The sequence below is a fragment of the Parasteatoda tepidariorum genome, chromosome 3 (genome assembly GCF_982258835.1).
Source record: "Parasteatoda tepidariorum strain Cologne lab strain chromosome 3, Ptep-v5.0, whole genome shotgun sequence".
NCBI classification, from domain to species: domain Eukaryota; kingdom Metazoa; phylum Arthropoda; class Arachnida; order Araneae; family Theridiidae; genus Parasteatoda; species Parasteatoda tepidariorum.
This window is the reverse complement of record NC_141757.1, coordinates 122,782,073-122,798,773: the sequence shown is the minus strand read 5'-3', so window position 1 is coordinate 122,798,773 and position 16,701 is coordinate 122,782,073. Positions and strand designations below refer to the sequence as shown.

The 16,701-nt window shown below is 27.2% G+C and overlaps 1 protein-coding gene across 2 annotated transcripts in view; it reads left to right on the top strand.

Annotated features, from left to right (window-relative positions):
- Positions 1-2,794, top strand: part of LOC122271661 (kin of IRRE-like protein 3) — a 101,032-nt gene extending 98,238 nt beyond the window's left edge. Inside the window, exons 13-14 of one of the 2 annotated variants that reach the window (XM_087160029.1) lie at positions 1,552-1,844; positions 2,674-2,794. In XM_087160029.1, coding sequence (XP_087016155.1) covers positions 1,552-1,803 — 252 coding nt within the window. In that variant the 3' untranslated portion in view covers positions 1,804-1,844; positions 2,674-2,794. Of the gene's footprint in view, positions 1-1,551; positions 2,087-2,673 lie in introns of those variants that run through there. The other variant, XM_087160028.1, reaches the window with a different exon arrangement.
- The last annotated feature ends 13,907 nt before the right edge of the window (positions 2,795-16,701 follow it).

Below are 16,701 nucleotides of genomic sequence, written 5' to 3'. Positions count from 1 at the left end.
TTTCAAGATTTAGAAAAACAATAATGACGGAAAAACTATACATAAATTCTCCCTAAAGGATTCCTTTTAAAACAGAAAAGTGATTTTAATTTATCCACGTTAATCTATGGAGTCTGAATATTAAATATCCAGAATTTCTCTATTTAAGTAGTTACTGTTAAGTAGCTACTTGTTTTTCAATGTTTAAGTTTTAAAAATATTTAAAAACTAAAAATTTAAAAATTATAAGCTAAGTTCAATGATAATTTTTTCAATGGATCAAAAGAAAAATTATTCAAAACAATTAGTTGATGATTAACTCGGGAAACTCCAGTAATAAGGATATACCAGACACTTAATTCCTTATAGGTTAACATGAGAAGTAAACCTTCTCTGCCAGAAATAAACTCGTAAATCATTTTGTTTTAATTTAAAATAATGTTTAAATTTCATTTTTTTTGATATACGATGCAAAATGTCAGAACCTTTTAAATGTATAAAAAAATTTTAATTCCCATAAAAAAGTATTTTTACAAATATATTTATTGTGAATTTTGATAATTAATGAAATTATTAAGAATCTTTCTTTGAGACGTTTGACATTAAATTAGGTACGGCAATATTATCTATATGTCTGAATTAACCCTTATTACTCAGTTCACACTGAATGGCTGTGGTAATGGCATATCGCTTCATTGCAAACTTATAAGGCTTTGGCCATTATCTATATGAATGTTAGGGAGCGAAATGGTATATTAAGAATCAAACTTTAATAGGATTACCACACAGTAAAAAAATGAAAGCTCACATTTCACGACTTCTTATTTGACGAAAACATTTTCTGGTACATGCGTCAAGGTGACAAAATAACTGCCGTCATATCTTCGATAGAATGAATTTCGTCAAAATTTAAAAAAAATAAATCATTATGCTACTTTTTACCAAAAAAAAAGAAGAAACTCGTTGCGTCTAATGTATCTAACTTTTATAATAATCACTTTATTGTGGGAACTATATAGATGGATCAAAGTAACCCAAACAACATAAGGACAGGAGAATAAATTACACACATGCCCGAAGTGCGATGTGAACCCAGACTCATATAGGTTTAAGGCCAACACCTTGACCACCATACAGCTAATCGGCTTGTTTCGCCACTTTATTTCCCATCATCTGGGCTTTGTTCCAGTTAACAAGCTATCACAATGTACTGTGATGAGGTTCCGAGTTCAGGAAGCATTTTCGTCAAATTTGAGAGCTCGCGTTTTGTCACAAATCACGTGTTTTCGTGACGAAATGATTCTCAAAAGTAACGAACCACTGCTCAAGGATTGCTAAATCGTCAAACATGAGACTTATTTTTGAGAGTGCATAGTAACATAAAAATAAATTAAATGAGGAGATAACTCATAGTGCAAAATATATAAGAGGAATTATGCCAAAAAATTTATTTACAGTGTGTGGCAAAATGTATTTCCTTTCGTATTTCTTTAACAATATTTTTATGAAGAGCTATCGGTATTATGGCATCTTAATTTTGCAAAATGTAAATGACTTCGTTTTCGTTTTTAGAATTTTGAAACAATCCCCCCTTGGTCAACTGCTGATTGGGTGATTCCCACGCAGCCTGTAGAAATGGTGACTCTGCAGTTCCACAACACTCCGACGATAAGCACTGCAGAAGGTGCTACAACTCCCTGCAGTGAGCAACATGTGCCTTCACAGACATTATCTACTATTTCTGAAACAAAGGCAGCGCTTACTTCTTCCAGTACATTTTCATCACAGCCCTCAACAACTTTTGCAAAGCAAACGGATGTTTGACATTAAAATGTTGCAATACAAACCGTGACATATTTTAAATTGTGCGTTCTGAAAATTCGTTGTAAACTCTTAATTATTTCTATCATTTCTATTATGTTTTTTTTTTATGAATAATTTTATAAATAATGCAAGTGTATAGTTCTGTATTGTACTTAAAGTTCATCTTATATTGCAACTCTGTAATATCACCCTGCAATATCGTATTCATTTTAAAGTTAAAAATGAGTACCTGCTAGCATCGAATTTAAAAACATCCCAATAAGTAATTATCAATTTACCCAACAGAAATAGCCTGCTTTTAAAAACTAAACTGTTATTGATTAAATGAAATAGTATAAGATTGGAACGAATCAGTGTAGGCTCCATGTTGATTATCAACATTGACTGAATTAAATTACCAGAGCTACATAAGAGAATCTAAAAATAATTTACAGTAAAATAAACTAATTTTCACGAAAAAAATTACAACTTTAACTTAAGATGATGTATTTAGATTAAAAAGTTACGGTAGAAAATAGAAAAGTTAAATGAATGACTACAGATAAACTGAGTATTTCAAAACATGAACCCTGCTCTACCAAGTAACTCGGTAAATCCTTAATTATCCTGGCAATCTGAATGGTTAAGAATTTGAAAAAATACTTGGAGAAAACTGAGTCGTAACATCATAATTCATTGACATTAATAACTAACCAACTTTTTTTTTCTTTACAATTTACTATAAAATTAGATTATTGTGTGAATAATACACTAAATAATGACTACGTAAAATTAAATATAACTTATATAACATTAATTTATTATTATGCTTTGATAACAATGAGCATTTATCAATAATTTATCATTTAATTTCTGATATTTATTTTACAGGCTCAACAGTAATTCTAACTGATATCAACGAAATGAAATATATTTGACATTGTAAATATATATATATAAATGAAGATATACGGAAACAGTGGAAATGACAGCAGTAAATGTAGTTCACATTATAAAAGGAATGTCACACACAAAGTTCTATTGACATTTTTTTTATTATTAATAATAAATTTATTATGAATATTTAATCAAATATAAATGAAATCAATTTATTTTATTTATATTTCATTATTTTATTTTGAAAATCTTATTGATGTAAGTAATGAAGTGATATTGGTGATAAATATTAATACTGAATGTTGCTTAATGGTATATTTTTTCTTGCTCCAAACAATTCTAACAAAATAAAAACTATCATCATTTATGCATGCTCTAAATATAATTCTTACAAGTATGCAAGTGTCCTTCTTATGCAGTATATTATTTTTAAACATTAGAAAATTATTGTCATCCATGCGTGTTATTTTCCTAGTCATGTGTGTAAACAATATCATTTGAATATTGTGTATAAAAGCAAATGAATTTTATTTTTGCATATTTAAAATACATTTTATTTCGGCTTTCAGAATAAAATGAATTTCAATTTTTGCCTACCACTGTGGAAATAAGCTTAATAAAATATATTTATTGCTTTTTGGAATAAGCTTTTAAATATAACGTGAAAAATAAGAAATAAAAATTATTTTAAAAAAATGCTTTAAAGGTTGAAAATGTTTTAAGTCTCGATATTCAAAATCATTATTTTTTTAACATCTTAACATCTCCTTTCCTGTAGCTTAAAAAAACTTGTGTAAATATTAACATTGTAATAATATAAATATAAACATTGAAGTTTGCATAAATAAGTTTATTATAAATACAAAGACTAAAGTAAACTTTTCAAAAACAATTTATTTAGTGAGAAACAAACACTTATCTTTAATTTTGTCCTAAGAAAAATATTACAGAATCCTTATTTTAACCCATAGTTAATGATACCAAACAGTGTCAGTACTATTTTCTTTGAATTCTAAAATTAATGATAAGAACTTAAAATATTTTACATTTTTATACAATTTTATTTTGTAAAAAAACATGACCCATGATAATTATTCCTGCAATTTCACTTTGATTTAAATTTTCCAGTTGTAATTGACTACAAATTTCAATTTTCGCTTATTTTTCAAAATTATTTATCACTTAATCACAACCGTAATCATGATTTCATACGCTTACTTTTGTATTAGAACAAGTGTGTTTTAATTTTGATAAAATAATAAAAAGCAATCACTTGATCTAACATTTTGTGAAAATTTATATACATAACACAATTTCAATGACCATTTTTACTTGGGGAATAAATCGTAAGCATTTTAAACAAAAATTTATAACCATAAAATATTTTTAAAATTATGTCCAAGGTATTTTCCATTGTTCTATAACATGATAGTTGTTTTTATATTATCATAATTTTCTTAAATTTTAAGTTCTGAAAATAATTTATGTTAGATGCATATTTTGATGACGATTCGCAAACGTTTATTCAGGAATTTTTGTTTAGTTGTTTAGTCTTACTTTATTTCAATATTTATAAAAGTATCATAGTGGGAGATTTAGTAGATTTATAAAAGTATATACTGTCGTTTGTATTGCTTTAAATTTGTAATTAAACACCAGACTTGCAATACCTTGTCAACAAATTCCGTTTCAATGAATTTTTCTGATTGCTTTTCCTCATCTAATTTAAAGAGAAGATAGAAATGTTTTCATGCACTAGTATGAATTACTTCGATATTAGATTCGACTTTAATAATACAAAAATCTGTATTAATATACTGCGGTTTACATTGATTTTGATGCTCAGTTTTATATAACTGTTTTTTTTTTAAATCAGAAAGCGTATTTTTATTCGTTTTATTTTTACTGTAAATTTTACGTTTAACAGCTGACTCTAATTGAAAAAATTAATACATTAATTTAAAAAGATCAATAAAAAGAAAAACCGGGAAAATGATGATACTATTAATGAAAAATTACGATTACGAAATTATTGTTATCATAAAAATTATGATATTAATGATATGAAAAGGAAGATATTATTTTAAAACGATAAGCCAATCATCAATGAAAAGAAGAAAAAAATAATACATTGTTAAGCAGCTGAAGTTTTCTTTTCATATATAGTGAAAAATTATGGTTTTATTTAATCAGCGATCAAAATTCGTAATAGAAGAATATGAAATTTAAACCAAATGCTTTCATTTACATGTTTCTCACTTATCTATTTTTTTTAAAAAATAGTGCAGGATGCCCTAAATTAGATTGATGTTCTTTTTTCCTTTAAAAATTTATAACAAGATAACGGTACACTGCAAATAGTAAACTAATAATAAAAAAAAACGTATCAAGAGTATATTTTTTTTTAGTTACTCATTCACTATCTGCAGCGTCATCTTTTGAACTGAAATCAGTACATGGAATAGGAAAAATGAAGAAAGGTTTATTTCCTCTTATATTTTGATGCTTCAGGAAAAGTTCATTTTTAATTAAAAAAATATTCTGAGCATTAATTGTCTGAAATTCAATTAGAAAAATTAGTAATATGATTTTTAAATTCTTGGTTTTGCTATAAGAAAACTACTTAAAATTTTCTGAACACTCATCCTAATTCAAAAGCATGTATCGCTTCATTCTATATTTCTAAATAAAAAACCTCATTTATGAAAAAAGAAAGCAAGATAAGGCAAATGATGTATTATTATTGCAAAGCAATATAATTTTTATTCAACAAAAATATTAAATTGCAAAATTATTTACAAAAATACTAAAATATTACACGTTTTACAGTTTTTAAGCAATTGAAAATTAATTTTATAAACTTAATTAAGCTTAATCTTTCTTTCAGTTATTCACTTCGTGTAACTTCAAAAATAAATTAAATTTTCATTATTTATTTATTTATTTTTTTAAAAAAATGCGCAAAAAAAACTGGAGGGAAATAATTAATTTTTTTAAAAAGGTTTTTTTTTCCTTTTATTTTATGCGGACATGCTATTGCATATACATAGATATATTCATAAAATCCCATGCTATTTTAAAATATCATAAACACACCATTCTTATTAAAAATAAGAAGTGTGAAGTTGTTATTTTGTTTTAACAACACATTTTTCCTTCACAAGTCATTGCATACATTAACTTTGCTTTATTATGTTTCTGTAAAGTTGTAACTGTATATTTCGGTTTCGCAGATTGAATTGTTGCAAAAAAGAAAATTTTTTGCTATGATCAAATGAATATATTAATATGTATGTATATCAAATAGAGTATATTTTTATATCTTGTGGTTAAAAATATTTGTAAAGTACTGTGAAATTTTATGTGATTGAATAAAATGTTTTATGTTGTATAGTACTTTTCATACATTCTTTTCACAAATATTTACAGGTTTGGCGTTGTTATAAAGTTCATCCATAAACGACAGAAAACAAAGAACATTTTTTTCTACTTCATGAGATTTTTAACAGATCTTGGATATTTTCACTTCGTTGCGTTAAATTACAATTGGTTTTTCTCTCCAAGTTACGATCTTTTTCCTTAAATGACAATTATGGTCTATTATTTGTCAAAATGTCCAATTTTAAAAACGTTGTACATAACAGTGGTTCACATAAATGTTACGACAAACTTCTAGGAGGGTTAGGATACACCAGGATTAAAACGGTATGGGAACTCATGCCTGGAAATGTCGTCTTTAGCCACAAGGGGCGCTTTCCTATTATGTAATATTTATTTGTGTGCTTCTGGAAATGTCATAGAAGGGAAATGCCCCTTGCCACTTTCGATGAAATCTCCGGGCATATGTTCCTATGAAATTCTAATCCTGATTATGAGCTTTAACTCCCCTAAAAGTTTACCGCCGAGCTTATACATAGCCTCTGTTACACACAACTTTTCTTTTGAAGTGTACATTTTGGCACAAGTAGATTAAACTTATCATTTAAAAAACTGCCACTTTGGAAGAAAAAATTATTACATATTTGAAATCCCCTTACCCGAATAAAGCAAGAACAAGTTTTTGTATAAGTGCAACAAAAAGTTCCCACTTTGTAATTATTATATATTTATCCGTTATTGCATTTCCATATATAAAGTGACATTTCACAAACTAAATGTACTTTGGAATTTTTAACTATTTATGCATTATTTATTATTGGTACAAAGAACATTTTCAACTGACTTCAGCAGCTTATATTCTTTCACGCAAACAGTTATTCAACAAGCAACAAGAACGGTCTTAATTCCATAACTCAAAAAGAAAAAGAATCTTACATCTATTAAGATATGATTTTAAAAAAAAATTATAAACATAGCAATAATACAATAAAAGAATAAATAAAAACGAAGAAAAAAATGCCACTTAAAATATATCTAAATAATGTCCAAAATTTAATAATGAATCTTATCACATTTATAGGAGATATTCCACTATTATAGTTAATTTTAATGTCTACTTTACTTTTATAATTACTTTTAGAACATATTATACTTTTTAAAAAACTCTTACAACAGAATATTAATGAATTAGTTAATGTAATAAATATGTAAAGAAGAAAAATTATTGTTTTCGTTTTCATTGAAATTGTACTTGAGTGGAATTCGGTAATTAATTACACAAAGGCGTGCTATCTTTCTTTCACGAGAGTACTTTTTAATCTGTAACATTTTAAATATCCTTATATACTTAACTACTCAGAAATATGTTTTAGAATAAAATATATAAAAGAGTTTCATTTATATAGGTTTTTAAATATACGAATAATTTATGGATATAAATCACAATTATCTGACAAAAATTGTAAACTCTTTATATCAGCAATTTATGATCCCAAAGTTTAAATTTTATGTTTCAATTAGGGTCCTGTAAGTCCATAGATTGAATAAATTTAATAGGATTTATCAGAATATAATATTTCAAAATTTAAAGAAATCCAAAAATAAATTTTACTTTGTATATGTGTCCATAAAACAATTTTCAGATTTTAGTAATAACATTTATATTCAACAAATAAAGGGCTAAAGGATATATAATGATAAGCCGCACTTTATTTTCGACAGTAGCATTTTTTATCAGTATGATCCTTTCTATTATTTCAAGAAAGATACCTAACACATTTTCAATATTTTCGCAGGATAATACACTTATTGCCTGCATGGAAATGTTAGTATTTTTTAACTAAAGCATCATTCTAGGCAATCTGAAAATACTGCTTACTATTCCATATTTATCAAAACCTTGTACATAAAGTTTAAGATAGATTTCTTACGAAGAATAAAGTCAAGATTTTCTTGACAAATTAAATTATTTATACAAATTTCAGAATAATTTACTCAAAAACAAAAACTCAACTGAAACTGACTTTTGGGAAAACATTGGATTGTGAATAAAATTATAAAAAAAAAATTAAAATTTATATTATAAATGAGCCAAAAAGAAGAAGACGAGAAATAATTACTTTTCTTTTATTTTAAAAAAACTGTGTTGAAATTTTATATATTTAAAACAAAGAATAAATTCCAAACTTCTTGCTAAAAAACTCATTTACCGATAATTTACATTTTTTGAAATGTATAGCTTTTTCTACTAATTTCTGGAAAATGTTTATTTTTGCTCTTAAATGCAAAATCATATGAATTTAAACTCAAAAGTAATTAAAAAGAACATTTTCGACAACTTACGAGTACTTTAAGAAAGGATTAGTAATTCAGATTTTTGTTCGAAATATTCATACCCATTTAGCTTGCCCTCGAAATTTAGGAGAAGTTCTAGAAAGGCATTAAAGAAAATAGTCAAGAATATTTCCTTTTCGATAGAGTAAATTACTCATTAACTATCTGAAACACCTTAACAGTTTCATAAGGAATTCGATTTACTAGAAAATATTTTAGACTTTTTCAGCAAATATTCTCGATAAGAAGTCTACATGATTGACCACGATGAAAAGCTGAAATATACACTTTTGTTTTCATTACTATCATCACCTAATGTATTAAAATTCTTATATTTTAAAATTGAAATTCTTTTTTTTTATTTCAAATTTTTTTACAAAATTTTGCTAATAAATTTCATGTTCTGCAACAAAATTTTTTTAAAGAAAGTTTTCTTAGTTTTTAATAAATTTATGAAACCTCTAAATAGCTGATTCTGTTCCGACAAAAAGAAAACTTATTTTCTAAATTGTATACAAAATTGGCCTCGTGCTTACAATTTTTAGTGAAACCTATTTTAAATTTTTCTTTCCATTCTTAAAACAAATTCCCTCTAAACAATTACTGCCAAGTATCGTGTCAAATACTGATAAGGAAAAATATCCAACAAAAGAAGTATGATTCTGTTAAAATACTTTTGGAACAGAACTAGATAGTGTCGGTTAAAAAAAAATTGTGCAATAGTATACTCTGGGGTGAAATGCGACCTCCAAATATAACTTTCAGTTCATTACAATTCAAAAGATGTTAATACTTGGCGAAATTGGTAAGACATTCGTTTTGTTGCAGGTAGATTCCTCGTTCTATCTATCTCTGCTGGGGAAAGTTTGTTATGTCTTTGCCATAAAGTGATTTTTTTTTATTATAGATATTTTTTGTTTTGTTTGGAATCATCCATTTTCTAATTAAAAAATGTTTAATTTTAACTCTTCAAATTCCCCATACTCTTTTGTTCATGCGTTGATCCTTCATCTAAAATGTAATTAAAATTTCCTTTTTTTTTCTTTCTTCTAATTTGGAGATTATGTTAAATGTACAGTTTAATGACCCAAAACCAGTGTGGAAAACGTAAATGGTTTTTTGATAATTATATAAATTGGTTAAGCTTATTTATACACCGAGTATGCTACAAAGAACGAGAAAATAGATAGTTGGTGGTCTTTGGAGTCTCAGAACAGACAGGTAGAATTTTTATTCTAAAATTACGGTGAAATAACCGGCAGCATCCAGTCTATCCAATGAACTGTAAAGCTTACTGCAAAGAAAACTTTTTACCCTTACGGTTTTGAAACCATTTTTAACTAGCAGGGTTAAATTACCTTTGAATAAAAAAAATTATGCGGTTTTCTGAACATTTACAGCTAGCATGGTTTCAATACTGTAAAAAGAAATTTAACTGAACATTGGAGTTTGGTAGTGGTTAAGTTGGTTATTAGGTTGTGGTAAGTTGGTTAAGTTAGCTGTGGTTATCAAATAAACCGTGTAATACGGTTTGATTAATTTATCTGGTTATTTCATCTATCGTAACAGATGGGAAATGCTAGACTTTTCGGTGCTAACCAACCTTACGGTGCTGCCATCTATGTGCGAATGAGAGCATCATGTTCCAGTTGTTCAGGGTCGAAAACCGTACTGTGCAGCACATTGGATACTATTCACATTTTGAAGTGAATGGAGGAAATGTGGTTGTCAACGTTGGGACTCGAACTAAAGTTCTGTCGGCAGTGCAATTGACATATTCGCCCTCTCGGCTATAATATGTACCAGGCTGCAAGGAACTAAGCGCAATTTAGATGAATCTAGTTGATGCTATAAAATTCTAGTTCTTTAACTGTATTAGGTGAAAGCCGTTAATAAACGGGGTTTCTACAATTGTCTATCATTTATTCTTCGAATACTATCTTAGTTACGGTTATTTTGCTGTTTTGCTTTAATATAGCAAAATAATTGTTCTCTGCAAGTCCACACTTTTTTCTAATAAGTACGATCTATCTGTTTCATGCACATTTTTACCCGTAAAAGAATTTTCAAGTATTTAATACTTAAAGTACTCACCGTTAAAATACTTTATAATCATTTGAAAAATCATGAATCAAACAATAAAATATGAAAAGCATCACCAAATGCACAAATTGATCTTACAACAAATAAATAAATTGCAGCAGAAGTAAATCATTTTTTCCCAGTTCAGACCACTAGATTTGGATTTTCTATGACTGCTATTAAACATAAGGCTATTTATCCAATAAAAAAATTATCACATAAATCATTTCATATAAATGTATAAAAGTGAATAAAAAAATTCATTCAAAGTGTCAGATGTTTATTTTGGCTCATAATAGGTCTGTTTCAACTCTGGTTTTTGTAGCGAAAATTCTAGATTTTCAGTTGCGTCAAGAATCAATAATTTCAGAAAATTAAAAACCTCTAATTAAGGATTCTTATTAGATATATTTTATTTTTTCATATAAAATTGCTCGAATCAACCCGGGTTCTGCTTCCTAATTAAGTAACATATCAGAAAAAAATTATTATTTAAAAAAATTTTTAAGCGTTAAAAATTTAAATAATTTTAATTTTAATTACTTGATTTAAAGTATTTAATGATGCCTATTACAATGCTTACTTGGTTTGAGAAAACAGTGCGTTATTTGGTGTAATTTTATCTTTTAGTTTTATTGGTTATAAAACCGCAAAATTCTTGAAGTCTCTTTTAAATCTAAATTTTTCTACGTGCAATTTATTTCTTAACTTTTCTTTGTTAAAAAAAGTTTAAACTCGCTCACATCAGTAAAAATATTTAAAAAAAATTCTCTAAAAAAAGGAATGGAGAGTTTATTTTCTATAAATTCAACTCATTCATAAGTTTTCGCAAGTACTTTAAAATCTAACGTATAAAAAGGCCATAAATCATTTTTAGAGTAAAAATTCAACTATGCAATCAATGACAACGTAATCGATTTACATTATCCTTCGCAGAAACTTAAAATTTGTACTAATACTTTTTCTTCTTTGTTATTTTTACACAGCCAAATTCAGCAGTGCATTGCCAAATTCAAATATGTAATTCAAGTGGTGTTTTTTTCCACGAAACTCACATACGCATCGCTTAGTTTTTCCAAGTGAAAACTGTCACTACTACGTCGTATTTTCATCCATCATCTGGCCATTATTATCTTTGTATTTTGCACAACCATTGATTTTTGCATTTTTTTTTTAATCTCAAAGAAGATAAAACGCAGATTAATTTATAGGGAGATGGTTCGATTTTTCAAATACTATTTTCTGAAAAATTGTCAGTTATCGTAGAATGCTAAGAAAAAAAAACTATTTTTGTGTTTTAGGCACGCACGTTTAAAGAATATTTCTGCTACATTTGCTCAATAGGGAAACAGAATTAGCTTGTTTTCGTAGTTTTTTTTTAAGCCTATGATAAAAATAAGTTTTGACCTTTTGCCACATCATGGAAAAATAATAAATTATTATTAGATTATTTTGCCATCACGCAAAAAAATGCAACATAAATATTGTTCTGCCTATTATATTAAATACTTCTGCAAACAAGTTCTCTAATCCATTTTTTCTTGCAATATAGCACATTTGCATTAAGTATGAAATGCGCGAATTATTATGTAATGATCCCCTCATAAATTGGGTAGAATTGCACTAAGCATTTCCTGCTTTGTATTAATTTCCTGTTGATACGGGATAAACAAGCCTTTTTTTATCGACATATCCTCTAAACAGGGCTCTATTTTTAACAGGGATCGCAATTTCGATCCAAACATCCAGCGACACAACCACTGTATATGCAGCTAGATACAAGATAAATCTATCGTGGTGGTCTATCTGCGTATACAGTGATGTGTATACACAGCGATACGTCATTTCGTTGGTTGAGTTAAACAAGTTTGGAGAGAGGGGTACCAGCTCAGACAATATTCTAGTTGTCTGACCAAGTTCAAAATCACGTGGTTTCTTACCATCGCTGGAGTTTTACCATGGCTTTCTTACCGCCGAGATATTCTGACTGAGAAAGAGCCTCTAGACGTAGTGCCTTGGCAAAATTTGGAGGCATAAATAACAAATAATTTTTACACCTCTCAGGCTACTTAGCGAGTTCTTGTGCTCATACCCCTCTCCAAATATTCACAGGTTTCTTGAAGCTGGAAAGCATGCAGTTTCAAGATTGGAAGAAAAGTGTTTAAAGGGTGATTTGCTGTATAGAATGCCTAGGATGTTTTATTAGTTGTTCTATAGAACATTGTCTTAAATATTAATCATTTAATTATTTTCCATTCGATTATAGGCATTTTATACAATGAATAGACATATTATATATGTATAGATATAATATGTATCTTATATCTGTATATGTATATTTGTATATATATAATCTGTATATTATATAATCTGTATATTATATAATATGTATATTATATAATATGTATATCTATAATTTGTATGTATATAATATGTATATTATATCTATCTACATCTATTTTCAAAATATTATAAAGCAATTGAGCCCCGTAAAGTATAATTATGTATCCTCACTATGAATTCAATCGATTGCGACACCGCGTTTCTCTTTTGCTTGAATAGTAATTCATGAATACATTTTTTATTTCAATTTGGATAAGGTCTCTAAAATAATATATTCTGGACTGTATTTATTTACTCATTATCCTTTTATTTTATATTATTTTTCCTATTTCATTTTGTTATTCGATGTGCAGTATAGAGTCTAATGCTTTCGACTCAGTTCGCATCCTCAAACAAAAGAGGTTATAATAGTGTCTGACAAACGGATGGAATATTTCCCAGGAAATGCTTTCATCAAAAACAATATTTCGTGGAGTCTTAGCATCGATGTTTTAAAAGTGCATTGAATCTATAAAAAAATTTAACAGTATATCTTTTGTTATTTTATTGGTCTGTCCTTATTTGCACTGTCATTTCGCGAATTCCATAATTTTTTGCTAGTTACATGTACTGCAATATTTAAACGGATTGTCCTTAATAAACTGTTGGTAGTTCATTGTGATTTTGAAGTGTTTACTCATGCGTAAGTACAGGCGTCAAGAAACATGCGAATATGCCTTACATCCCAAAAGATCTAAAAATAGAACATTCATATGACAACAGAAATTTATAAAAACAGACTTAATGTATCAAACGTTAATACAATTACTTTTCCTAAATGTTTTGTGTTTAACTATTATAAGTCCAATTATAAACAAAGCAAACAAATGGTGTATCACGTGACAATCAATACGCATAGAAATATTACAACAGTGTTTTCAGCAATAATAAATTTTAAACAAAGTTATATTAAATTCTGCGAAGGTCAATTTTCCCCATCTAGATACTTCACTGAATATTTCAAAGGGGATCTATTCTCCAATTAGTATCGGGGGTATACTGCCACTGAGCAACACCTGCAGCCTTTTGTTAACGCTGAAGGTGAGAAAATTATTTCATGGATTAGAGAACGTTGCTTAAAACGCTGTTAACAATGTGCGCACATGGAACAAATCAGTGAGGTTTGAAATTTACTCATTTCGAATGCTATTAAATTTCTATCCCAACTGCTGCCATCAAATTTAATTAAAATATATTGGAAATAACTGTAGAATAAATCCCATATATATATCACGATTTTGTATGAAATTTTAACGAGCTTTTTTATTGTATTGTGTTTATGAATAGCACTAATTTATGAATAGCATTTATAGAGTTTATAAATAACACTAATTTATGAATAGCATTTACAGAGTTTATAAATAACGCTAATAATTTAAGCCTCATAGTCCTCATGAACTTATGATGCCTTATAAATAGTGACCACGACTATTTTTTTCAAACAATTTTAATTACAACTTTTATCCAATTTATTCCTTTTTTTTTAATTATTCTATTCTTATGCGATTTGATTTCTAACTAAACGTTGATTAGTTGCACAAAAATATTCAATTTATTTGACAAAATTTTTACAGTGTAGTTCCATTTTAAGTGTTTCGATTGGAAACTGTAATGGAAAATATTCCCATTTCCAGCATTGAAGAGGAAATAGAGTGTAGATTTGTCCGTTTTGAGATTGTGGGTTTTGATTGTATCATAATTGCTAGCATATAATCCATATTCCTTTTCCTATAAAGGATGATACCCACTCAAGGAAAAATACTTTCTTGATTCAATAAAACATTTTTTAATGAAACACCAAAACACCAACATCAAATTTTGATATCAGTATAAAATTTTGATATTAATATCAAAAGGGATATTTAATCTCTGATTTTTAAACACACGAAGATTTTATTTTTAAAGTGGCAAAGGTTTTTAATACTACGATATTAAATATTCATATCGTTATAAAAATATTTTTGTCTTTAAAATTATATGTAGATATTAAAATCCAAATGAAAATATTAATTTATTTTTTACTGTTTTTTGCTTGAGGATTTTATTCCTTTTTGGTGACCACCAGCAGTTTGCAAACATATTTTCATTTAATATTTCATTTTTTGTCCATTGCTCATAGTTCTGAAAATTTTAAATGCAAATCAAAAAATGTCCTTTTACGTTCACGATACATTCCAGAGGCTTTGAAATTTAGAAACCAGTTTAAAATAGTTTACATAGATGTTTAGAAACTATTTTTACATAATTCTGAGCTATTTTTATTGCTGAATGATTCAAATGATAACGGTTTCACAATAAAAAATAAATAAAAATACAGTAAAAAGTTTTTTACTAAATGTAAACAAAACATATGACAGTGAGTAACTTTGGTAATCATATAGCCTAAATAAAGTACTCGAGAAAACGCCTCATATATTATTTTTTTTTTTATTCCATAAACGTTGATGAACAGCAGACTCAATTTTGAGTTTACGTCTACCAATGTTATTTTGCCTAGTTATTTTGAACCCAATACATAAAACAAACTCTTTGATAAGGAATTTAGAAAAATCTGCCTTCGTAGAAGACTTTTTGTTGAAACTAACCCGGATTTAAAATTATACATAGCGAAAAAAACTACGAACACTTCCCACGGTTAGCCTGAAGGCAAGGGTCTCAAACACATGATTTATACTTAGGATACTTTACGTCTTCGTTGTAGTCGGTGTGAGGTCAGTTTGGAAGTTTTATCGACCAGCCTTTACTGGAATTCGAACCTGGATCACCTCTTTGGAAGAGGGAGTGACAGCTCTATCTTCTGAGCCACCGAGGCTTTCTTACATTACTATTAAAAAAGTCTATGACAAAAGGTATAATTGGATGAAAAAGAGATTTCATAAAAAATGTCAGATATTTAGACGATTCAATTAAATAAAGCAGTGGTCAATGCTTGAATTATCGGAAAATACATGTAAATTAAAGAATTAACACACACATTACGTTATTGGTTTATAAAATACAATTTCAATTGAAATAGTAAATATTTATTGGATTTAATGGTACCTTTAAATACTTAAAGCTTTGATTGATTTTTCAGTAAAAATTTAAAAGAAAGGAGAATTTGCAAATATGCTATTCATGCAAAAAGATGGTAAGTTCTCAAAAGAATGGTAAATTTGCATTAATATAATGAGTTAGCATTACCCTGATGAGCTAGCATTAACTCGACGAGTTAGCTGCAGCATGACGTGGCAGCAATAATAATGGTAAGTTAACTTTTACTTAGTAAGTCTGAAATTCGCATTTTTAGATTTCTATCAGAGTATTTTCTCTACAACCATGGTGGCGTATGTTTAGATTGTGGGGTAAAAAAAAAATTATTTCATTAATTTATGTTCGTTATGCATGTAAAACTAAACTAAAATATGCATTTCATTATGTTTGTTAATTTAATTTTTATAGATGATTTAGTTTTAAATTTTTTTTTATCTATTTGTAAATCATTCAACTTTAATATATATAATATATATATATATATATATATATATATATATATATATATATATATATATATATATATATATATATATATATATATATATATATATATATATATATATATATATATATATATATATATATATATATATATATATATATATATATATATAATTTTAAATATGGCTTTGTTATAGGCCTATTATTCTAGTTGAGTATAAAAATTGTTTAATAGCATAAAGGATATTGCGCAAAAAAAGGAAACTTCAAATATTTACCCTTTAACATCGATTGGGCACTGTTGTTCCTTTTATATATATTTTATACGCTTTAATTATAAGTAGAGATATATTTTGGAGTTTTTTATAA